General features: G+C 46.1%; 1 protein-coding gene across 1 annotated transcript in view; it reads left to right on the top strand.

Annotated features, from left to right (window-relative positions):
* Positions 1 to 25988, top strand: part of LOC119455818 (poly [ADP-ribose] polymerase tankyrase-1) — a 198564-nt gene that overhangs the window by 32880 nt on the left and 139696 nt on the right. Inside the window, exons 7-8 of the mRNA XM_049660947.1 lie at positions 2839 to 2937; positions 25012 to 25090. Of these exons, the coding sequence (XP_049516904.1) occupies positions 2839 to 2937; positions 25012 to 25090 (178 nt within the window). The remainder of the gene's footprint in view (positions 1 to 2838; positions 2938 to 25011; positions 25091 to 25988) is intronic.

The following is a 25988-nucleotide window of genomic DNA, read 5'->3' as shown; positions in this document are numbered from 1 at the left end:
CAGAGGCACTCGAAAACTAATAAGATGGAAGCAATGTCGACCCTCAACACCACGGTCCACCAGGTTGTGATCCCTCAACGTGCGACAGGAGCGGCTTTGTTAAGCCTTAATAAGCCTACTGCGTCGCTACTTTTAACAACCAACCGGCATCCAAAAAAAAAAACAAACACACACCACCCAAAATGGGCACAACTGGCAGCCGCGAGGAGACGTTAGCTCTGTGAGGTGGTCCTACCCTGCTTGGTGCCCACAGCATCCGAGTTGACGGCCCCACCGTCCCAGACGGTGTCGGAGCGCCCGGTGCTAGGCGGCAATAACTAGTCAGCCCGTAGCGGCACCCGGGCCCGCGCCACCCGGCTCCCTGAGCTGCTACTCCGAAGTCAGAGAGATAGAAGTAACTATTTACATAAGAAATTCGGACCACCCACGAGGCTTCCGTACTCAAGATCGCTTCAGGCTTGCCAACGCTCCGTGAGCGCTAGGCCTCGCTCTCCCAGGATGCAGACCACGTGGCTCTCGTACCGACGAGTGTACAGTACTTCAACAAAACACTCGCGAAAGGCTTAGCATGTTGAAAAGTTCAGCAGCGCTACAGCAACTGTCCTCCTCGCTCAAGAAAGCACACTGCCGACACTAGCGATCAAATCCACGCTAGGCTACGCTTCGGTTGAAACATCTCGAACCGAGCAAACTAAAATTATCGTCCGATGCCTCAAGAGGCCCCACGTTTGGCGCCAGATGTATGGTCTCACACATGCTCTTGGACAAGGAATGACAACACAGTAGTGTAAACAATCAAAAGGGCATTTATGCACCTTCATACACTAATACACACTAGCCGAATTACTACCAATAGAACTTCACATGGCGCAGCGACAAATCAAGGAAGCCCGACTCACAGCGACCGGATAGCGAGCGAATATGTTCGCCCCATGCTATTACACCATCGCCTAGTCGTTCATGTGTACGGTCACGCGAACGATAGCGCGTTCGAACGATCCGTGTTCGTCCATACCGGTGCCCCGCTCTGAGCCACAGCGAGACGTCTCGCGAAGCGGGCCGGCGCACGTGCGAGGGGTTCGTGCGTGTTGGCCGCCGATCCCAAGCCCAAGAGAGAGCGCCTTCGACCTTTTTCTCCAAGTCACCCCGCCGTCGGTGGCGTTAGCATCGCGACACTCGCGCCATCTCTCGCAACGCGCCGCAACCACTACGACCACCGCCAGCACTTAGCCACGCGGTGAAGCCGGACCACAGGAGACGCGTGAGAGTCGCGCATCCCCACAGCGTATAAGGACAGGGACGTATATAATGCCGACGAAGCTGGCACATTTTATAACCTTCTGCCCAACCGCACTCTTGCAAGCCTGCTCTGGCCACAAGGCTTCAAAAGAGCGCATAACTGTGTGGTTCTGCGCTAACATGGATGGAAGCGACAAGAGCCGCCGGTTTGTCATTGGAAAATCAGTGAGGCCAGGTTGCTTTCAAAATCGAGAGTGCCTGCCAGTGACAAACAAATCCAACAAAAAGGCGTGGATGATGCAAGACATGTTCACAAGCTGGCTTTGCAAGTTTGATGAAGACATGGTGGCAGAGAAGCGACAGGTCGTGCTCATTCTCGACAATTGCACAGCTCACAACATCAAGCCAAAGTTGACTGCAGTCAAGTTAAAGTTTCTGCCTACCAAAACGACTGCAAAATGTCAGCCGCTTGACCAGGGTGTCATCGCAACCGTAAAGGTGCTCTACAAAAAAACGCATCTGTGAAAGAGTTTTGCTGAACATGCAGCAGCAGCAGCATGCAGTGCAATAAACAAGTGCTTCAACAAAGCAGGCTTCGTGCGCAATGCAGAAGCTCTTGAAGCAAATGAGCCGAGCGACATGTTGCCGATGAGACGGTCAACGCGACGACGTGTGGTCCAGCCTCGTTGAAAGCAGGTTTGTTTCCGCCACAGACACCATCCAAGAATATGTCGATGCCGGTGAGTCGGAGCTTCCTGTCTGCGAGGAAGTGAGCACGGATGATGCGATCGTCACAGTGGTGCGCGTTAGCACGGAGCCTGCAACCTAAGACGAGTCGGACGGCCCGGATGTCCCGTGCAGGCCCAGATGCCCGTGCAAAGACGTGTTGGAATGCTTCAGCAAAGTGAAGATGTACTGTGCGAAGACAGGTTGAGTGAGAAAGTGCTTAAGCCTTGTAGAGGACGAAATTGTTTGAAGTGCTGTTAAAAAAATCGCCAGACGAAAATAATAGCGTTCTTCCACTGATGCTGCACTTGTCAGGAGAACTTGGTTTTTGTGCTGTGTGGCGATTGTGTTGCATGTGTGTGTGAGTGAAATATGTAATAAACTGTGTTTGAAAGGTGGGTTGCCTGTTTGGCATAGGCAAAAGCCGAAAAAAGCATGCTTTGGTTATAACGCGGTACCGCTTATAGCGCGGATTTTTACAACTCCCGCGACTTACGTCATAAGCGGTCTACATCTGGGGCTTAGAAGGTATAAATATATTGGCAGCCTGATATTACACCCTTATATTAGTCTTTCTTCGGGTACTCCAATAACTAGTTGTAACAACAATATTTAGCACAGCTTAATGGTATGAATCTTCCAAATCTGAAAGCTTAAAACTGCTTCAAGGCAGCACTTGTTCTACATAAACTGCTGTGACCAGCATATTGTTTGTTCCTTGACTGTTGACTGATAAAGCATGTAAGTACTTTTCAAGTTTTCAGGCTGTACAAGAAAAAAAAGTCTAATTAGTATTTGCATAATATTTAGTCCTGTAAGTTATTGTTATTAATACTTTCCAATGTGTAACTCACTTGCCCACCTTTATTCTTCTTTGCAGCACGTGGTTGCGGTTTCTCCATTACCCAAGCGCAAACAGGCAATAGAATTGCTGCTTCGGAAGAATGCTAACATCAACGAAAAGAACGAAGAGTAAGTCATTTTGTGATATAGTACAACAAAATTTTATTTCTTTCCTTGTATACAGAGCTCATAAGTGTAACACATCCTCATAGTAGCACTAGCAGTTTCCACACTGCTTTCTTCTATTCAGAGCCATTAACTCATGTCTTACCATATACATTTGAATTCAAGCCAATACTTTCTTGAAAAATGTCAGAGACAAGCCTCTGGAGTTAGTTTAGAATAGATGAAAGTTGTAAGCATTGACGTTGCCTTCATCAATATGCAAGGCTGACTTGGATTGTGCAGCTGCTAAACATACCTAGCACTGTCGCAACAACCACGCATCTCTAAACATTGGTGGTGAATCGGATAGTGGCCGTGTTGGAAAACATTACTCCTTTGCTGATCTTGTGACCTAGTGTGTACATAGTGCGAGGAACTAAGTGGCAGCACTTGACCTTCATATTGATGACTTGAAACAAATGGAAGATGGAGACTTGAACACTGGGCAAACATTTTGACGAGGGGGCCCTTGTCTTCCTTGGTGGTACGTCTATATATTCTGCCCTGCACGTCCACCAGTTTTTCAAAAAATTACACTTGAAGACATGCACAGTGTTGGCAGCACAGAGAGCTGGACAAGATGGTGACAAGATCTTCTAAAGCCTGCGTAATCAGTCTAAACTTCTTTTTAGAGCCCCCATTTTCCATAGTGCACATTCCAGTCGTAACTTCTTTCTCACTGCTGGCTCATGACAATATACTAACCCACCAGGGGCGCATGCGTAAGAGAACTGGAAGCATTCAGAAGGAGGGATTTGGGGTGGGGTCGTGTTGCAGATTCACCGCAGTCAGGCAGGCATATTGTCACTTTAAGCGAGCAAGCGCATTCACAGGGAGATCACACATTTTGGTGGCATGATGCTTAGACATGAAAGGGAAGGCTCATTTGCATTTGAGGACAGTGTCGATTGGTAAATCCACTGGTACATTATATATATGTACAGTCGAGTTCCGCTGCAACAAAATTCACGGGACATGCTAAAAATTTTGTTGTGGTGGAATTTCGTTGACACGAAATTAGTATGTACTATATACGTACGCCAAACGGTAAAGCTGCGAACGAAACCGAAACCATCGTCGGGGGAAATCTTCGCGATGGCGGGGAGGCAAAGGTTGAGATGTACCGAAGGCGATCAATAAAGTGTCAACTTAACGAGAGAATGCATTTCGTGCCGCTGTTTCAGCATTTTTCATACATTGCGGCCGACGCTTAACTCAGCGTGCGTGCCCGGCCAATCGCGAAACACTCATTTTGCGGCACATGCACCGTCGCAATGAAGCGATTTGAATTATCACAGTTTTATTGCATATTTATGACAAAATCGGCAAGCTTGGCAAACTTGCGCTTACGGGAACTTTTATTGTCAGCCTGGATTTCTTACGCTTCACGGCAAGCAAAGGCGCTACGCAAGTCTCGCAGTCCGTTAAAAGAGCCACCACTCTAAAAGAGTCATTGTCGTGGGCTCTGATAACTTCTAAGACGAGGTCAAAAGGATCAATTACTTTCAAAGCAGTCGCCGGAGTCAGTCTGTCTAGCAGGTTGTCATTTTCCCCAGGTGACGAGACATTGGCATCATGTTGACAACAGCGGCTGCGGCGTGGCCACCGTATCTTGAAAGCAATTTGCGCGCCCGCGCGGGCCTCATCTTCAAAGTGATCTGCGATGTGGGCAAAGTGCAAATAGAGCCAGTAAAGTCATGTGCGCTGTGCATTCGACGTTTAGTTCGTGTTTAAGCGAGAGATGGCACGGAGGTCAATTCACTTGCTTGCTATTGCCGCGCCTTCTCACTCCAGCGTGTTGAGACCGAGTTTCTGCGGTCATCAAGTGATATGTGTTCATGTTTACCTGTGCATGCGTGACACTGTGCTTGGTAATTTAGTTAGCGAATGTTGACAAGTTTATGCAGCCAATAAAACTACTATCCTTTGTTCGTATAGCTGTCTGCTAATCTGCTATCGCTATCGACGCTTTGCTTTTGGGGCGAAACTTTTTTACTTTCGCTTTCTGTCTTGGCGATCATGTGTGCCTTCTCCTCGAGAGAGAGAACTTTACGCTTCTTCGTTGGCATAGCCATTTCGACCGGATGCACACCGCAGAAAACGGCAGCGATTGTAGTGATCCCGTGCAGTCTCGCACAGGCGCGTGATGACCACGCGTGGCTATAGACTGCAGTGGCTTAAATCGGTACTTTGAATTTGATTTCGTTCGTGAAAACCTCGTTCAAGCGGACATTCGATTGTCACAGCTTTGGAAGGGCCTTCTAATTTGACTACTCGGCAGTTTCAATTTCGATTCAGTCCCAGTTTCGTTCTTGAAAAGTTAATTGAAGCGGAAATACCGAATAAAATGCCTTCGTTATGAAGGGACTTTTTTTATTACTTCCTATGGGCAGCTGATGGGGAATCGTAAAATCTTTGTTGTGGCGGAAATTTCATTGTAGCGATATTCGTTGTAGGGGGATTCGACTGTATTGTAGGGGGATTCGACAGTGGGGTTCAGCACTACAAGAGCATTGAATGCCAGCATCCCAATACCCTTGAGCAGGTGGCGTACACGGTCACTCTCTGGCATCGAGGTGTTCACGCAGCGGCAGAGGGTGAGCACGTCCTCCATGTACGAAGTGTACGGGTGTTTAAACGTGGTCCAGTTGATGAAATCGAGCTCATGGTTATAAAACCAAGTTCTTGCGACGCCGGTGAGGTAGAAGGCGACGTGCCTAAGTTTTTCAGATTCGTTCCAGTGGTTAAAGTCACTCACGCGCTCGTATAGCTCCAACCAGTCTTCAACGTCTTCACCGGGAAGTCCAGCAAACACCGGTGGATCCTTCTGAGGGTAGTGACCGTCCAAGCAGGGGTTCCCGCCGGAGCAGGCAAGGTGGATGTCGCGGTAGTGGCCTGCTGGTTTTGAGACATGGTCGAGTGCAGTTGGTAGAGGCGGCGACCCGAGCGGAGCTCCAGGGATGTAGCGTAAGTGAAGCTGGAGAGAGACCGGCAGCGAGAGGACGAAGGAACCGGACAGCACACTCCACCACTTGCGAGACAAGGTTTAGGCAGTCAGGCTCTCCTTTATTCTCTCGAGCGAGAGCCCCACTACCAGGCCCCAAAATGATGATGATGAGTATGTACAGATGAGAATATGAAACGTATGAATAGTGCTCACAATATATATATATATATATATATATTTTAAGCATTTGAGAGTCAAAGACGTAAATATATGAAGCCGCGAACAAGTCCCAAATGGTTGATGCCGTCTGTATGTTTGAAAAACGTCACTGTTGCCCAGCAAGTGCTATTGCCCTGTGTGGATACAAGAAATATTTATTTTTTTCGCTTCTTAGTCTCTTTGTTTTAATTCCACGGCTTGTTTACACCAGTGCGCCGGCCATCTGTTTACAGGTCGCCGCTGGTATTACAAATGATGCCGTCATATGCGAGCGATGCTGCCATGCCCACATTTCTTTTCTTGAGACTTGCGAAAACTGATTGCCCCTCGTTGGTGATGGGATGAAGGGTTACTGCAAGTTTCCGACTCATTTGGTTTTTCTGACGAGCGCACAACCATAGAGTTTTTTTGCGTGCACTTACAAACACGGTTAGATTATGCTATGGACGTGCACACCGGTTGCTCTTCTGCAAGTGAGTCAAGCAGCGATTCCTTCAATGCCAACTACTACCCTAGTGCCGAAATGGAATACATGTATATTCCAGTGTATCTGCTTTTTTACTTTTATTATAAGTATTTACGCAAGCCCATCTGTGTTAATGAATAAACAATGCATGTTTTACATATGGAAAATATTATTTTGTCCCTTTATGGTCACCTTAAAAAAATTGCAGTAAATTTTTTCAACGTAGGTGACTGAAAATTTTAAATCTACAATAAAAAAAGGTTGACCCTGGGAGGTTGCCTTTGGCTAAAAAAATTGACCCTCAAAGTTGAAGGGTGATTTTGGAATGAGAAGATTTGTGGTGCTTTCAAAAGCTATCACAGTATAATTCAACTCGATATTATTTTCTCGATTGCGTCTATAGCAGCGCCGCTATTGCCGTTCATATTTCCATCAAAGCTGTGCCCCTCTTGCACGTCAAGTGTACTGGCAGAGGACTGGGTGAAAGGAAAGCCACTGGAACTGGTAACAACACAGGGGTCCTGCGAGCCTTTCGCTTGGGAACAGTTGGTTACGCAGATTTTTAAAACTTTTTGTACCAATCTTACTGCGAAAAAAAAGGCTTACTAAGCGTGTGTATTCCTCGGTAATCGAACACTGTTGCTTGCATCGCAAGCACGCGATGCTTGGGTTTTTTCATTTTTTTTGAATGTTCCGCTGTGTCTCCACAGGGGGCTGTGATTGTGTGGTTTCCAGACACGTGAAAATAATTTGCATGGGTAATTTGCGGTTTTAGGAAAAAAGCTGCTGTTTCTCACGAAAGGTGAAGCATTGATTGTGACAGCAAAAAATTAGGCAGCTATACAATGTAAGGTTAGTAGTTCTATCGGCCCTATAAACGGCAGTAAACATTTGCCTACTAATTTAACAAGCATTGTGTCGCGTTCACAGGCAAACATGAACACATCTTACTTGATGACCGCGGACACTTGCTGTCGCTGGTGTGATGAAGAGCAGTAGCAGTGGCGAGTGCATACCCTTTCGTGTTGGCTCTCGCTTCAGTGCGAACTAGGCGCATGAGAGCACAATGCACACAAAGCGATAAGCCACATCGGGTTGCCCTATACTTTGCACCCACCGCAGATTACCTCCAAGATAGGGCTGTGCGCAGCAGGGCGAAGTGCAACAGCAGCCGGAGTAGAAGAGGAGATGCATGCTAACCTGCCCTACTGCACGCACATCTCCTTGCTCCCCCTTGCTCGTGAGAAGACTACATGCTTCTTCCCTGCCTTCCTCCCTTACGCGTGCATGCGAGAATACGCAGTGCATCGACCCGCCGTGGTTGCTCAGTGGCTATGGTGTTGGGCTGCTGAGCACGAGGTTGCGGGATCGAATCCCGGCCACGGCGGCGGCATTTCGATGGGGGCGAGATGCGAAAACACCCGTGTACTTAGATTTAGGTGCACGTTAAAGAACCCCAGGTGGTCCAAATTTCCGGAGTCCCCCACTACGGCGTGCCTCATAATCAGGACTGGTTTTGGCACGTAAAACCCATAATTAAGTTAATTACGCAGTGCATCAAGCCACCATCCTTCTCGGCTCACGCTTGCATGCTATCTCTTGCACCTACGGCATGGCACGCGCGGCCACAAGCTTATCGCACTTGGACTTTCACGGAACATCATAGCAAAGCCAACAGTGGAAATTCGCCTTGAGTGTCCATATAATTGCTATCACCATAAAAAGAGAAGTTAGAACCTTAAAACATGTTATTGGTTGTTCGAAATACTTTCTTGACAGCTGTTACCACTAAATCATATTGCATATCAAATGATTGCAACTGAAGCTTAACCTTGTTTCAAATGGAGCCTGTGGTCAGGAGCAGTCCACGTTCACCTTGCAGTTCACGTCAACTTTGATCCCAGTAAAGCTATGCTAGCGCAAAGTGGCTATTTACTATTACCACGACGGGACCAAGTTAGCAGTGCTTGTGTGCTACTGCCACCCCTGCTGTACGAGTGTGCAGCATCCAGTAGCACGAACATAGCAACCTTTTGGTATGCCAAAGTGTGATACAATAGTGGTACTGTTACCGGCCGCTTTAACACCAGCCAGCTTTGTGTATTTACAGTAAAGGTACAAATACACTAGCAGAAAGCTCCTTGCAACGGTTTGCCGCACTCTTGTGTTAGAATAGATGGCAAGTTTTTGGGAAGAACACACTAGCGTATCAATAGCGGTCACAAGTTGTTTATGCAGACTCTTCGAAAAAATGATAAATTATCATCTTTTACATTTTCTTGAATTTAACAAAATGCTTGACCTTTATCAGTGCATTTTAGAGAGGGTCGGTCGATACCGACCATCTTGTGCGCATTGAGGCACATTTGCGATGCCTTTATCCATAAGCAGTTCTTTCCATGTTCTTAGATATGGAAAAGGCATATGACACAGCTTGGCAATATGGAATTTTATGAGACCTCACAGAAATGGGTATTTGAGGCAATATGATGAATGTAATTGAAAGTTGCTTATCACACCGTACATTTCGTGTTAGAGTTGGCAATGCTCTATTCAGTCCATTTATACAAGAAACTGAGGTACTGCAAGGTTGGGTACTAAGCTGTACCCTTTATCGTGAAAATGAATTCCTTGCACTCATCATACCGTGGAGTACCATACAGTCGCCAACGGATTTTTCGGACCCCGAAAATTCAGACTTGTTGGATATTCTGGACTTCATAAATGCACCATCAGGGTTCCCATAGAGCTAATGCATTTTTGCGACCAATTTTTTTGATGAATTTAGGTCCCAAAGTTCGATTTTCCGGACTAAATCACTCGTTCCGAGCCACGCTACCCAATCATGGTGGCCGCCATGTTGGATTTGCCGCTGGCTTGGCCAGGCTTGGATTCCAGTGGCCTGCTGTATAGCCTCCAAGATTAGAAGGCGCACGCTATCAGTAGGGGGAGCGACTAAATCCCCACCAGAACACACCAGTGTTGCCAGATCTCGTCTTGTGCGGTTCCCTAGATTTGCGAGGCGGAGATGTCCCTAGTGAAGTCACGCGACTGCGTGCGCGCTCGCCTTTATCGCCTCCCCCTCCTCGTACGTGCGTACGCCAAATTTCAACATGTGTGCCCGTAGGAGATGAACATGGGCGCAAGGTTTACACTTGCAGCTTATTCTGAAGAGAAATGAAACTATGGTGCATTTATTTATGAGAAATCTAAGTTAGCACGTGTAACGACAGGGTAGGTGAGCCTCAGCTAGGCGACTGGCCACGGCCGTCTGGTGTTGAGCGATCGGGCAGTGACGAGACGCTCTCTCGACTCGTTCTTGACGCCTTTTATACGGTCCCCCCCCCCTTCTTAAAATTTTCTGTTACGTTAGTCACTGTCGCACTCTTCAACATTCACCTGATTTTTGAACGGCGTGGCGGCGCCTAGCATTCCTACATTTTTTTTTCTGCTTGGACTTCGAGGCCATTCACCTACCTGCCCTCCCAGTTGTTTGTTGTGGCGGTTTCTTAGCTTCCCTGGCCCAGCCCACCCGTCCTTGACATATCTTGCTGTGCGTAAATCAGCGTTCTGTAGGTCGTTCGATCTTGTTGATGCTCAAAACATTTAGCAAATGTAATGCTATCTATTCCGCAAGGCAGTTGCTAAGCTTATGGTGGTGCAGTTTATTTTGCAATCAGCATGTCATCAGCACTGCACGGTTCCAGCTAGCAGGCTGACCTGAACCGATTATTGTAAAAATTTTGCATGTCTGAGAAAACTCGATCTCTGTTCCGTTTGTGCCTTTGCATATTCTGCTTCTCATAGCAGCACACACTGCGCGACTGATCGATTCACAAGTTCAAATAAAGTCACCCTATAATCTGCGTTGACAGACGTGCTCACGATCTACAGGTGCATTGCAACAGTCGATCTCCTTACTTTTTCAAAGACCTGCCACGCGGACTTCCCGTAGCTCTAACCGGCAACAGCTTACTGGTTGAAGAAAACGGAAAGTTCATGTTTCTAACGTGACTTTTTGGAATCATGAGGTTAGTGGGCACACAGATGTGAACAGATTGCGCAATTTGAGAACATAGAAAGAGCCTGAAGCATTACAGCGGCGCGAACTAAATTTCTGGTCAAATAAACACACACACAGGTTAATGCGACCAACCGATTCCTTATCACGCACAATCGACCACTTGCATACACAAAAAGGGTCAACAATCGTCGCCACCAAGACGATTCATCCAAATGATCGCACATGCCACACAAGACATAAGGCATCGCCGAAGATGAAGTCGTTGATTTAACAATCTACGCGTGAATTGATGTGAGCGCTCGCGAGATAACGCAGTCCTGGCTAAAACAAACACAGAAAATATTATAAACAGAACAGTGCGCATTGGTGGGTCCATCATTAATCATATGGGCAGCAGCGAAAAAATATGCACAGCGAGTTTCACTTCGCCTGTTCAACTGGTCGACTTGACTAGGGAATTTCGGCCTCTATTCTGGGTACATGAAAGAGCTAGTTTTGGTGTGCAGCCCAGAGTTGCCAGCATGATGTTTTCTATACCGCTAACTTTGGGCCCCCGCAGGGGCGCCTGCGTAAGCAGGCGTTTGGTGGGTTGCGACACCACGGACCCGAGCACATGGGGGTCGGACCCTCCCACGCTTAACCGTGCGTGGCTTAGCCGTGTCCGGGGAAAAGGGGATCCTGGGGGTTGAGCCAATGCTGAGTGCTTGGACCTTTATGGCCCCTCGGTGGAGGCAACACACCTCTTTGGCCTCCGCTTCACGTAGACGGCACCCCCGGACTGACCCACCCGGGGGAAAACGGTAGTTGCCTTTTCCTGTCTCTCTCTCTCCAATCTTCGCCTATCCCTCTCACCTTCAATCTTTCCTGTCTTCTTCTCTCTTCCATTTACTTCCAACATTCCTGGCAGCAAGGGTTAACCTTGTGTGTTATGATCTACCTTGATTATAACATATGCGGTTATAGTAACAATGTACAGTTGGCATGGCAGTGCTTGCTTCATAACAATCTCTGCCGTGTCCCCTCGTTGGGCTCGGTGGTGGGTGACTGGCATTGATACCGAACAAACAACTCATTCCATGGGACCCTCGAAACCCTTCTCACCTGATCGTCCCCCAAAAAGGGGGCGCACCGATGCAACCTTTGAATTCTTTTTGAAGAAACGAGACACATTCCCAAAGTATCATGTGATTCACTGTGAAAGCACTGATAAAAAAGCAACAAACATTTCACCCTTCTTGGTGTCAAAATGTCTCACGGAGGTAATTGGAAGTGGCTACAAAGCCACCAAGATGGCAACTGGGGACCTTCTCATTGAAGTAAAAGACAAGATGCAGTGCGAGAAACTAACAAACCTGGTGGCATTTGGCGATAAAACCATATCTGTTAGTCCACACCGAACAATGAACACCGTCAAGGGTGTGGTTTCAGACGACGACCTCATGGATTTGACTGATGAAGAACTCCTGAATGGATGGAAAGAAGAAAATGTTATAAATGTACAACGCATAAAAATCAGGCGCGATAACAAAGAACTACCAACCAAACACATAGTACTTACTTTTGGCTCTAGCACACTCCCGGATGCAATCGAAACAGGCTACCTCAAACTGCGTGTTAGACCCTACATCCCAAATCCACGACGCTGCTACAAGTGTCAGAGGTTTGGTCATGCCTCTCAAAGCTGCCGAGGACGACTAACTTGTGCGAAATGTGCTACAAAAGATCACTCTGCTGATGACTGTACTGCTGAGGCCCATTGCGCGAACTGCGATGGCAGCCACCCTGCATATTCCAGATCTTGCGTAGCCTGGAAGAAAGAAAAGGAGATCATTACTATCAAAGTCAAAGAAAATATCAGTTTCCGGGAAGCACGACAGCGTCTTTCACCTGCATTTTCGATGAAAACTTCTTTTGCCGAAGTGGTGCAACAGGGGGCAGCACCACGACGGACCCCGGCGGTCGCCCAAGGCACGCGCAGCGTATTGAGGCGACTTCCACCCGCCCCCATGGTGGGAGCAGCTGAGGCTGCCCTGCCTCCCTCGAAATCGGCCACACCAGAGGCCTCTACTAGCGCTGGCAGCAGCCATCGCAGCTCAGAGGCTAAGGAGGTTCCATCGGCCTCCGGGCTGGTGAGGCCACAGCCTTCGTCCCTCGAGGCGAAGGCTACACGACGTACACATCGCTCGTTAGAGCGAGTGTCCAGCGCTTCACAAGAGGCTATGGACACTACCCCAAGCAAGGTGGTGCAACCAGCACCTAAAGAGCGGCCAAATTCTTTGGACCGCTCTAGAAAAGACAAAACCAAAATTACAGGGCCGCAAACGGCTCTGTAATCTAAGGCAACACTTCCTTTTTGTCCACACAGCACCAATTTACTTTCATTATGGATACACAAATCATTCAATGGAACGTCAGAGGCCTTATTAGGAACCTCGACGATGTCCAAGAACTTCTTTACCAACACAATCCAAAAGTGCTGTGTGTACAGGAAACGCACTTAAAATCGAAACATACAAATTTTCTCCGACAGTATGTTACGTTTCGTAAAGATCGCGATGATGCTCTCGCATCATCAGGCGGTGTTGCCATTGTAATTCACAAAAGCATAGCATGTCAACGTTTGCAGCTACAAACGCCCCTTGAAGCAGTGGCAGTTCGACTTGTCCTTCTGAACAAACTCATCACCATTTGCTCGCTTTACATACCCCCACATTACCACTTACACAAACATGAATTTCAGTCCTTTATAGACGAATTGCCAGAACCTTATCTTGTTCTTGGCGATTTCAATGCACACAGCAGTCTGTGGGGCGACTCTCGTATCGATGCGCGAGGCCGTCTTGTTGAACAATTTCTTTTTTCCTCTGGTGCGTGTCTCCTGAATAAGAAGGAACCTACATTTTACTGTATCGCAAATAGAACCTTTTCTTCTATTGATCTTAGCATAGCTTCCCCGTCTCTATTTTCAGAACTTGAATGGGAAGTTATAAAAAACCCTTACGGGAGCGACCATTTCCCAGTACTGCTGAGAGCAACAAGACAATATGAGTCACCACCACATGCCCCCCGGTGGAAGGTTGATGCAGCGGTCTGGGATAAATTCCAAACTCTTACCAGTAAACTCTCGTGGGCTGACATTTCATCGCTCGGAATTGATGGTGCCGTCGAGTATTTTACTAAATTCATAATTGATGCAGCCTCTAAGTGTATTCCCCAAACAAGTGGACTTTCTAGCAAACGTCGTGTTCCGTGGTGGAATGAACAATGCCGGAATGCACGTAGGCAGCAGAACAAAGCATGGAGGCAGCTTCGCGATTATCCTACTGCTGAAAACCTTGTAAATTTCAAGAAAATCAAGTCCCAAGGTAGGAGAACACGCAGACAAGCCAGGAGAGACAGCTGGAAAACATTTTTATCAAGTATCAACTCGTACACGGATGAGGCCAAGGTTTGGAGCAGGGTCAATAGAGTAAGAGGACGACAAACACATCCACCTCCCCTGGTACACACGCAGGGAGACAGCCTTGAGGACCAAGCGAACCATCTGGGTGCACATTTTCAACATGTGTCCAGTTCCTCACACTATTCACCAGCATTTATAAGATATAAAACAGCTATAGAAAAACAAAAAATAGACCGAAAGAGCACTGGGAACGAGCCATATAACCTACCTTTCTCCCTAGCAGAGCTGCATGCATCACTCACCTGTTGCAAGCAATCTGCCCCAGGCCCTGACCGTATACTATATGACATGTTGAAAAACCTACCCTCTGAAACGAAGAAAACCCTTCTCTGTCTCTATAATTCTATATGGACCTCCGGCGAGATCCCCTCTGCCTGGAAAGAGGCCATAGTGATCCCCATCCTGAAGCAGGGCAAGGATCCATCGTCCGTATCGAGTTACAGGCCCATAGCTCTAACAAGCTGCCTCTGCAAGGTCTTCGAGAAGATGATAAACCGCCGTCTGATACATTTCCTAGAATCAAACAAGCTCCTTGACCCATACCAGTGCGGTTTTCGCGAAGGTCGATCCACCACTGACCATCTGATACGTATTGAGGCACAGATACGTGAAGCTTTTGTTCACAAACAATTCTTTTTATCTGTGTTCCTAGACATGGAAAAGGCCTACGACACCACATGGCGGTTTGGTATATTGAGAGACCTTTCCCACTTTGGTATACGTGGTAATATGTTAAATGTCATTGAAAGTTACCTGCTGAATCGCACATTCCGTGTTCGGGTTGGCAGCGCTTTATCACGACCTTTTGTGCAGGAAACTGGAGTCCCACAGGGTGGGGTGCTCAGTTGCACTCTCTTCATTATAAAAATGAATTCCTTGCGCCTATACATCCCACGCAACATGTTTTATTCAACGTACGTCGATGATGTACAGATTGGATTTAAATCATGCAACCTTGCAATCTGTGAGCGGCAGGTTCAGCTTGGTCTCAACAGGGTGGCTAAATGGGCAGACGAGAATGGGTTCTGCCTAAATCCACAAAAGAGCACCTGCGTCCTTTTTTCTCGAAAGAGAGGACTGTACCCTGACCCCGACATTGACCTGCAAGGACAGAGTCTACCTGTAAAAACGGAACACAAATTCTTAGGCATAATTCTTGACACAAAGCTAACATTCATACCACACCTAAAACATCTAAAAAACAAATGCATGAAAACAATGAATATTTTAAAAGTGTTGTCACGCACTACATGGGGTAGTGACAGAAAGTGTCTGTTAAATTTGTATAAAAGCCTCATACGAACACGCCTAGACTACGGGGCCATAATTTATCAGTCAGCCACCCCAACCGCGTTGAAGATGCTGGACCCCATCCACCATCTAGGTATTCGATTGTCTACAGGTGCCTTTAGGACAAGCCCTGTGGAAAGCCTTTACGTGGAATCCAATGAGTGGTCCCTCCACTTGCAGAGGACCTACACAGCTTTCATGTATTTTCTTAGAGTGAATGCAAACAGTGAACATCCCTCATATTCCACCGTAAATGATTTGTCCAGCTCCCACCTCTTTCATAACCGACCTGCAGTAAGAAAGCCCTTCTCGTTGCGTGTGAGAAGTCTGGCTGAGGAAATGGATGTCCCACTCTTTGAACATCGTCTAATGACACCCACTATACAGGTCTCACCGTGGCAGTGGCAGATTGTCGACTGTGATTTGTCATTTTTACATGTTACGAAGCACGCCCCGGTTGCACACATTCGAATGCATTTCCTCGAACTGCAGCATAAATACTCCTGTCCGGAATTTTACACCGATGCATCAAAGTCTCATGCTGGCGTCTCTTATGCAGCGGTTGGCCCATCATTTTCAGATGCCGACGCCCTGCACCCACAAACGAGCATTTTTACAGCAGAGGCTTATGCAATACTGTCGGCTCTTAAACATATCAAGGACTCTAAAATACCCAAAGCAATCATTTACACAGACTCGCTGAGCGTAGTAAAAGCTTTAAAATCTCTTAAAAGGCACAAAAATCCCGTAATAGTATCGCTTTATTCATTCATATGTAGTATTTATGCGTCTGGGCAGCATGTTGTGGTGTGCTGGGTGCCAGGACACCGAGACATCGAGGGAAATGTACTGGCAGACCAGCTTGCCACATCCATCGAGGCAAAAGCTGGCAACACATCTATGCCCGTCACTGTTCATGATATGAAGCCATATCTACGCAAGAGACTTCGGGTCCATTGGCAGAGTTTGTGGGACGGCCAGACTCATAACAAGCTCCATTTAATTAAGCCCCATTTAGGAAACTGGCCATCAACCACGAAATCTAGAAGAAATGATGTCCTATTCTGTAGGCTCAGAATAGGACACACTTACAGCACGCATAATTACCTGCTGTCTGGAGGCGAACCACCAACCTGTACTAGATGCGGGGAAGCACTTACTGTACTTCACATCCTAGTACAGTGTCCATTAATAGAACCTGAAAGAAAAAAGCACTTTGTTCAAGCCTATAAAGAGAATATACCCCTTCACCCAGCTATGTTTTTACATAATGACCCGATATTTCCGCACGATTCAGTTTTAGCCTTTTTAAACGACCTCGACATTTTGCAAGTTTTTCGCCCGAGAGATTCGTAGTGGCATCCTCTTTCAGAGGACGCCGCTGCGACAGCATATTTGAAATGCACTCTCCTCCAGGCCCTTGCTTCTAAGGGTCCCTGTGAGGCAGTAGTGCCTTGTATCCCTTGCAACTTTTTTATACTATATTATATTCATTGCGCCTCTATCACGTCATTGTCATGATCTTAGTATTTTGTCTTTTACGCACCTTTAGTGCGCAGGATTTTAGGCCCCTTTACAGCCACCCTACACCTATCCACTGTCACTGATCATACCATTGCTCACTCAGTACACCACGTCTTGGCGCTCTTTGGCCATAGCTGGCCCTTGCGCCACAAAACAACATATATCATCATCATCAGCTAACTTTGGGCGATGTTGTGGTCCGTATTTAGTCTGGCGCATCAGTAGGAGCGCGCGCCGTGCTCCCTTCTTTGAGGCCATGCATGCTCTTCCTTAGCTGACAAAACGCACCAGGGGACGGCACTTTTTCTTTTCTCTTTCTTTTTTCAGCCAGCACTATCTCAGCACTATCTTTATCACTTCATGCGAGATCAGTTTTTTTTGTTTTCTTTTTGTTTTTTTTTTCTTTCTTTGAAATTTCGGTTGCTATTTTACATGTGGTGTGTCCACAGAGCAGGTGTGTCTCGGAGCCATTGCATTTTATTGTGTATTTGTGCGGCCTACATTTATAGTGTGTCTCCTACATTTATTGTGATAGCAATTATATCGACACTGCAGAGACCCGCCATGGTTGCTCAGTGGCTATGGTGTTGGGCTGCTGAACACGAGGTCGCGGGATTGAATCCCGGCCACGGCGGCCGCATTTCGATGGGGGCTAAATGCGAAAACACCCGTGTACTTAGATTTAGGTGCATGTTAAAGAACCCCAGGTGGTCCAAATTTCCGGAGTCCCCCACTACGGCGTGCCTCATAATCAGATCGTGGTTTTGGCACGTAAAACCCCATATTTTAATTTAATTTAATTTAATTCGACACTGCAGGCGAATTTTTGCCGTGGGCGCTGATGATCGCGGCTCATTCTCCCGCGTTCAAGGGAGAAAAGCAGGGAGGAAATGCACTGTATTCCTTCGCGCGCATGGCGCCGGGTGGAGAGGACGGAGAGCGGCGTGCCCCCTATTTTAAAGGCGATCTGTGCCGGGAGTTGAGTGCGACGGCGGCTTATACCTTTGTGCATGCTCCGTTCTCGCCACTCATTTTGCATTGAAGCAATAAACAGCACGAAGGTCACTTCACTTGCTGCTGCTACTGCGCTTCCTCACGCCAGCGTTTTGACAGCGAGTGTCCGCGGTCATCGAGTGTAGTGTGTTTATGTTTGCCTGTGCGCACTGGCAACATGCTTGTTAATTTACATAGTTAGCAAATGTTCGCAAGTTTATACGGCCGATAAAACTACTATCCTTACTTAATATAGCTGTCTACGCATTTGCTATCGCAATCGATGGTTCGCCTTTCGGGCGAAACTGCGAATTTTTTAGAGGTGGCCGCGGAAATAAAATTGCTAAAATATTTACCCTGCGTACTGAACACCCCCCCAACTTCGCGCATATTTTTAAGGAAAAGAAGTGCGTTCATTATGCGAGTAAATATGGTATGTTTTATTCGGTATTTGTACATGGAGTACACTATTTTTTTTTTTTCGAAAGTTCGCCCAACGGCATAAACTATTAAATATAGAAATGTAGGCAGATTTCAGCGATGAACATCAATAGTGCTCGATGATTGTTTCCATAGAGCCAAGAATCATAGTCCGGTGGTCACGTGGGATGAAGGCCCACTGTTTGCAGGTAGTGCCATCGTATCTGGTTTTGACCAGGGCATGTCCACAACAGGTGTTTGATTGTAGCCGCAGACGCTCTGTCACAGCTGTCCCCGATTTGTCGTTGGCGCGAAGTCGATCGACGGGGTAGACAAGCCGGTTGGTTATTCCGTACTCGAGCGAACACAGTGAAAAGAGTCAGTGTCGGGAGTAAACAAAAAAACAAGATATTTATCGGCTGATAAATATGCACAAATTAATAAAATAAAATAATAAAAAAAAACACAAGACAGACTAACACACCTGAACTTAATATAACACAATGATGAAGGCAAATAAATACGAACAATTAACAGTAGATATCAAAATGAAACAGTGCAAGGATCAAATACACAAGAATGCACCTAACAGTATTTCACTGAAGCAAAGTTCAAAAGAAGTCAAAGTTCAAAAGAAAACAAACAATGTCATACGCGTGGCCGGGCAGCAGCAGCAAGTCCATAACCGTGAAGTCGGTGCACAAAGTTTTCCCGAAGAATGCTGGCGGTTCCGATCTTGTCGAGGTGGATGCGAATTGCTGGGCTGGGTTTCCCGGGAGTCTAGATTTGACGTCTTCTCTCAAGCAGGTTGAGCTAACTTGAGGTGAACTACCGTGAGCTTCGTTGCAGATGCTGGTTTGACGTCTCGTACGTCAACAAGTTCCTCGGAGTTCCGACGTGGCCAGGCGGCCCAGGCGATACTGGACGGCACTAGCCCCCCGACGGCTTCTCAGCAGCGCATGGGTTCAGCTTCTAGACTAATCAGCAGGGCCCAAAACCTGCGCTTAAATAGCCTCTCCTTTCCCTAGTTCCCTATGTAGGGAAACTGCCGGTATGTAGAGATCTCCTAATTCACGGCTCCTAGCTCCCAACAGTCTTGGCCGCGCCCTTTTCACCATGGACGTAAAACGGCAGATTCTCCTCTCTCCTAAGGTCAAGGGCCAAGGTCGAGCCCGGCATACCACGCCGACGTACACGCACACTTCTGGGTCCGTAATCGGCGTGTCGCGTCTCGAATTGGAGATGGCACCCCGTGCGGCCACGACGCTTTTGACGCCCGTAATTTGGCGTGTCGATGTCGAGTAAATTATACGCGGCACAGTCAGAAGCCCACGTTCTTGATGCCCGTAATTTGGCGCGTCGTTAGTCAGCGTCCAAACCATTCGAAAATATGCCGCTCCGTGACATGCTCGATCTGGGCAATATGGGCAGGTATCCGCAAATGGTCCACGGAGGTGTTGTGGCCAAGCATAGGTGACCGATAGGGAAAGTGCCACCCCCACACGGAGTCTCCGCAACACCACCTCCTCCTGGCGTGTAAGGCCGCCTGGGAGGTTTGAACCACACGGGGGAATTAAATCTCGTGTGGTGCGGCGGAGAATCTCCTACAGTTAGGATTCAAGTCATAACCTTGCAATTTGTGGCCGACATGCTAAGCCAAATCTTTTTAAAAGCTCCTGTGTCTTTTTCACACGAAACACGCTTATTTTCAGAGCCCAATGTAGAACGACACAAACGGCACATACCAGTTACCACAGAACACAAATTTTTGGGCATCATACTAGACTCTAAGCTAACTTTCATCCCACACATAAAGTATCCTGAGAACAAATGCCTAAAAACAATGAACAGTCTTAAAATATTGTCCCACTCTATGTGGGGTAGGGATAGGAAATACCTCATGAACCTTTACAATCATACATTCACAATCGGACTACGGCCCCCTAGTGTACCAGTCTCCAGCAACGTTCTGCTTTCTTTTTGACCCATACTCGAGTTGCAAACATGTCTAAACATTAATATATCTTCACACAGTATAACCCCTCCTCCTCCTCTTCCCCATCCCCCTGCTGCCTAGCACGCGATGGAAGACGGCACAGTTCCTATCTGCCTTCCTGCCTTGCACGTGCGAGATCGAGCCACCATGCTTCTCTCCTCATCCTCGCACGCTTTCACTCGCACCGACAACTTACAGCGAGCGGCCGTGGTGTTATCGCACTTGGGCTTTATATGGAACATCAGAACAATGGCAGAAATATTGTTTGGAGTGTCCATCTCATTGCTATCATAATAAATGCGACGCCTTCCAAGCAGGAGCCATCATCAGTGCATGCCAACTTGTGGACAAAACAAAGGACGAGGACACGTAATGAACCTTATTCTTTTTGGTTTGTGGTCTGCTTTCTAAACCCGAATTTAAAGAGTAAGCTGCCAAAGGACTTCAGTTTTCTCCATGAAGGGACACTTGAGACTAAAAAAAAAAAAAGAAGTTGCAGAGTATATGGCTCTACACAGTGCAGGATAAAACACACCGACCTCAGTGGCCATGCCTCTCGAATGCAGCACTTACAACTATTTTTCTTTCCCATATCTAGAGTCTACGTGCAGCGCAACTTTTCCCAACTGAAAATCATAAACAGAAAGGAGTGCTGCCAGCTTTCCAAAGAGAATTTCTGTACGCATTAAAAAAAGTTCTAGTGTGCTTAATCTCAATGCCTTTACGACAATAAAGCTGTCTCGTTTTACTGTCTCTTTCACAAAATAAAAAGTGCGAGCAGTTTTTCAAAGGCAAGAAAATGCTGTAAAGGCGGCACTGTAAATAAACAGGTGCCGAAAGTACCGAATTTTCCGCCTAAAATTATTGCCGATAAATGCGCGGCGAATTTCAAGAAAATAGATGCTAACAAATCCAATCGCTAGTCACGAGTACTGTATTCAGCCCGACCTCCAAGGAGTGAAATACCAACGTCGGAGTCCACCACTCGGCAGTGGATGTCTGTGACCCGGCGTCCAAAGACTAGCTGTTTGCTGCCAACCAGCTCTTGCTAAATAATCAACGCCCAGCAAATATCATATTTTCTATCTATAAGTCGGACCTTTGTATAAGCCACATTCCTTTAAAAACATCAGTTTCTCTGGGAAAAAAAATTTATATAAGTCGCACCGGTGTATATGACGCACCTGTTCATTCGGTAAGCGATTTTAAAAAATTACAGTGACGTTTCACTACGTGGACGAGGGTCACACGCAAGCGTATGGGTGCTATTCCTATATAAATTACGATAGCAATAATATGGACACTCCAAGCGAATTTCTGCCGTTGCGGTCACCGCGATGTTCCATATAAAGTCCAACGGCCCACGTACCGTATGCTATATGTGCAAGTGAAAGCGTGTGACGGTGAGCCGAATTCCGCACAAGGGAGGAAAGCGGGAAGGCAGCACAGAAGGGAGGCTTGTACTCTGGTAGCAACTGCGTAGATTGCGCAGCGGCACACACCCTATCTTGAAAGCGATCTGTAGATGTGACGACTTCGGGGTCGGTCGACTCGTGGTCGGCCTACCACTGCTTGCGTTACTGCTCCGTCCTTCTTGCACGGCGCGGCGACTCAATCACGAGATGAACCCGGTACCTCCATAGTGCGCACATAACCCAAAGCAACTGCCAGAGGAGGTCCACCCAGCACGCTTCGCATGGCCACAACATCTAATCTGATTTTGATGGCAGTTGTTCTGAGGAAGAAAAAAAAAATAATGTATATAAGTCACACCATACTATAAGACGCACCGACAAAAAATTCTGAAAAAAAAATGCGACTTATACACCGAAAAATACGGTACTGTCAAGATGGTGCCGCAGGCGTCCTGCTTTTAGTTACTGCAATATTTTCCAACTTCACAGTCATATTTAGTGCAAACTAAAAAAGTTGGGTCAAACATTTTTTCCTTGTTTTGATAAGCTTAAAATGTAAATAATTTCGATGGTTTTTTTAAGCTGTTCACAAAAAAAGAAAGTTACAAATTCCAAACACGGCCCAAATAAGGACAGTTTTGCAACATTGATGCGCCTTTGCTCATTTTCTATTTCACACAGAAACTTGAGTGTAAAATATAGACTGTTGCCTTGCAACATTCTTACTAAAGATTGTGCTCCTACAAAAAATAGCAAACTAAGAAAACTATAGTTAACGAAAAAACATTTTCCAAAAAAGCTCATTTTCAAGAAACAAAAGAAAGAAATCTCCGGTCCCTATTCCTAAAAAAAATTTTGGATTGAAGTCCACTTATGCAGGCAAAACATGGGTGCAATATTACGTTTCCTCATTTGCTTTATTCATAAAATATAATGGGCCAAAGTGGCCGATGTTGAGTGTGCTGGCTTTGGTCCCTTTGCTGGTTTCTATCAGTTTGCATTGTAAGTAAATCTACAGATTTAATTTTTTCGCTTTTGTTACGATGACTAATGGGTTTTAATAGCGCAAGGGCCAGTTCTGGCCAAAGAGCGTCAAACACATGGTGGAATGAGTAGACAATGATACATGATGTCAAGGATGTAGCATGGCTGTAACGGAGCCTAAGATCAGTCGCTGCATAAATGTGTAAAGTATATATGTGCCAAAAACATGACAATGACACACAGAGTGTGCTATGACCCTAAAATATTTTTTATGAACTGATCACAAAAATGTAAGAATATGCAAGTTGCACTAATGCCTCACTCAGGCCCTTGAGCGCAAGGGTCGGGAAGCACGTGCTCTAAATACTATATCTCAGCAGCAGCCTCTGAGAAGAGGCTGTGCTACAGATTGCTTGGGTGTATAGCATGTAATACACCAACATCGCTTAAAAAGCTAAGACTACATTTACTGTCAAAGAGCGGGTCATTGTTTAGGTACACTACTGGATGTAGCGGCACTTGTTGGCGGTGTGGTAAACTAAAGTGTTTTTTTCTGTGAGCCTCTAATGCACGACATTCCAGTAACACGTGGAGGACAGTCAACGTTGTGCCACATTTACCACAGATAGGTGGCTCACCAGCAGCCAGCAAGTACGAGTGTGTGCCATATGTGTGGCCAATTCTAAGTCGACAGATGACCCAAGTCCAGCAAATTTTCGATATGGGTGGCCAATTTCCTAACTGTGGTTTAATGATACGCAGCTTATTAGACGTTTCAGTGTCCCATAACATTGCCAATAGCTCCTAAGCTTTTTCCGTAAGCTAGGTTTCAAGTCTATGGCTGGGACAGCTACTGAGAAGTTAGTGGCTTTTGAAGCTATTGATGTGGTGGTTTTGTGTGCAAGCAATTTGCCCTCAATACCTCTATGGCCAGGCACCAAGCATATTTTGATATGCTGGTTAGAGATATACAATGTACACAAAAGTGAATAAAGGTCATTAAGTACAGGATTTTTATGTTTAGTGAACGACATTATGGATTTTACGACACTTAAGGGGTCGGTAAATATATTACATTTTGTATCTTTATTTCCTTGATGTGTTTGCCAGCCAACAATAGTGCCTACGCCTCAGCCGTGGAGATACTCATTTTCGGATGCAGAACATCCGATTCAGAGAAGGATGAGACACGCCAGCATGACACTTAGACGCATCAATGTAAATTTCTTGGCACCAATATTTTGACTGTACCTCGAGGAAATGCTGTCGAATATGTGCCTCTGGATTGTGCTTTGTAATGTCTACAAAAGATGTGTCACATTCTATGAACTGCCAGTGCCACGGCAGCAATGGGCTGCGTTGGAACGTTCAAGGAGTTGGACACCCATTTCTTTGCTGGGGCTCCTAACACAAAAGGAGAATGGCTATCTCACTGCAGGTTGATTATGAAAGAGTGCGGCACTGGTCATATCATTTACGGTTGAATAAAAGGGAAGCCGCCCAGAGTTGGCATTTACTTAAAAAAATCACATGAAGCTCCAATATGACTATTGCAAGTGGAGTGACCATTCATTAGCCTCAAGGTAGAGGCTTGACACAGGACTTGTTCTGAAGGCGCCTATGGCCAGGCGGACGGGATCCAGCATCTTCATAAGTCGAACACAGTACTTGATGGCACTAAGACTATTGTAAACTTTGTTTAGAGACAGGTTCACAAGTCAGCATCAGTGCTGCTGTCCCTGTCTGTGCTGGTGTCAAACATGGCAAGCACAAGATGACTAGTAGAAATCATGCGTTCGAGGGCACAGATTGCAAGTGTGTGTACCAGTTTGTAAAATAAAGTTGCGGCAAAACTGCACAATTTGCAGTTACACCATTTGGTGAACATTACGAAAGTGCTCAGGAGAATGCATGATACGAGCCTTGCTTAGATCTGTGCACTCAAAAAATCTCCAGAGTTGCTCTTTAGAGACTAAAAGAATACATGGCGGTTTTGGCTCCCATCATATTGTTAAGGAAGCTTATTAACACTCTACAAGGCAGTCTAGGCATGGCTTCATCGTCTTCACTTTGTTGCGTCCTTATGGACGTAATTGTTACATATTTGTAGTACTGAAGACAAAATAAAATAGACGAGTGCAGTAATGAGTTGATGTTCAGGGTTCGTCCTGTCTACTTTGTGTTTTGTTCTTTCTCTAGTGCTGCGAGTATGTCACACAGTTCAGTGAATTGTGTTCATTGTCATCTTAGAACCCTGTGATGTGTGGATGAAAATACCATGCATTGTTTCTTTCCAGGTATTTGACACCATTGCACCTAGCAGCTGACAAATCTCATCTTGATGTTGTGGACATTCTGATCAAAAATGGTGCAAAGGTGAGCCCGTGCAAAAAATGAGGCTGTATCTCATCATAACCTGTGAAGCATTTTTGCTGATGGTGCCATGATGCATTTGCCAATTAATCCTCATTTGTGTTCATGATATTGTGCAGTTTTATGTGCCAGGACAATGGCATTTGCAACAGTGTGTGCAAAAATAACATTATTGAGAATGGGAGATTGCTTTTCTCTGCGAGAGTGTCAAATTCTATCACATTATAGTGGAAGAGCTTCCAGAAAAGGAAGTGGTTAAAGTTGTTTTGATTTTCAGCCTATGGCTAGTACTTGTGCACTTGGTAGGGTGGTGTGTCTCTTGATGGGTACTCACCACATTGGAGTCGATGGCAACAGCACAGGTCACTGGTCCCTCGAGCACCTGTCTAAATCTGGTGCAGAGCTGTAGTCATACGAGCATCTGCATATACCTAGTAGCTGTCCATTGTGTTAGAAATATTATGCATTTATATATAGGCAGCCCCAGTTACCAACTCTCAGTGAACATGGGAACCGTTTGTGGCTCTGATAGTTGCTGACGAGTGTTGGCAGCTAAAACAAATAGCTATGGCTCAGGACAGACTTTTTAGACATACTAGTTCAACCCAAAAGATACATCTAATGAGCTCTTAATTGCAAAAGTTATTTCTTAATAGTGATCAGCTATTCGTTATCAAGGGTATGTCAGGCACATCCACCCTTAAAGCAAAAAAATGAGAGATAAGTGCATGTAAATAATGATATTTCAATTTTGAGAACGTTGAACAGCAGTTGCTATTACATGTAGAAGAGATTGCCACATGCGTGCTTGACTTGAGCAAGCATTGTTACTGAATGTAATGCATTATTCGTATTGACCCTTTTAGCGGAGCAGTTTGTTCTCGAGAAACGATATGGCGCT

This window comes from Dermacentor silvarum, chromosome 1 (assembly GCF_013339745.2).
Source record: "Dermacentor silvarum isolate Dsil-2018 chromosome 1, BIME_Dsil_1.4, whole genome shotgun sequence".
Classification (NCBI taxonomy): Eukaryota; Metazoa; Arthropoda; class Arachnida; order Ixodida; family Ixodidae; genus Dermacentor; species Dermacentor silvarum.
The sequence above is the reverse complement of the archived record's forward strand: the minus strand, read 5'-3'. Positions and strand labels throughout refer to the sequence as shown.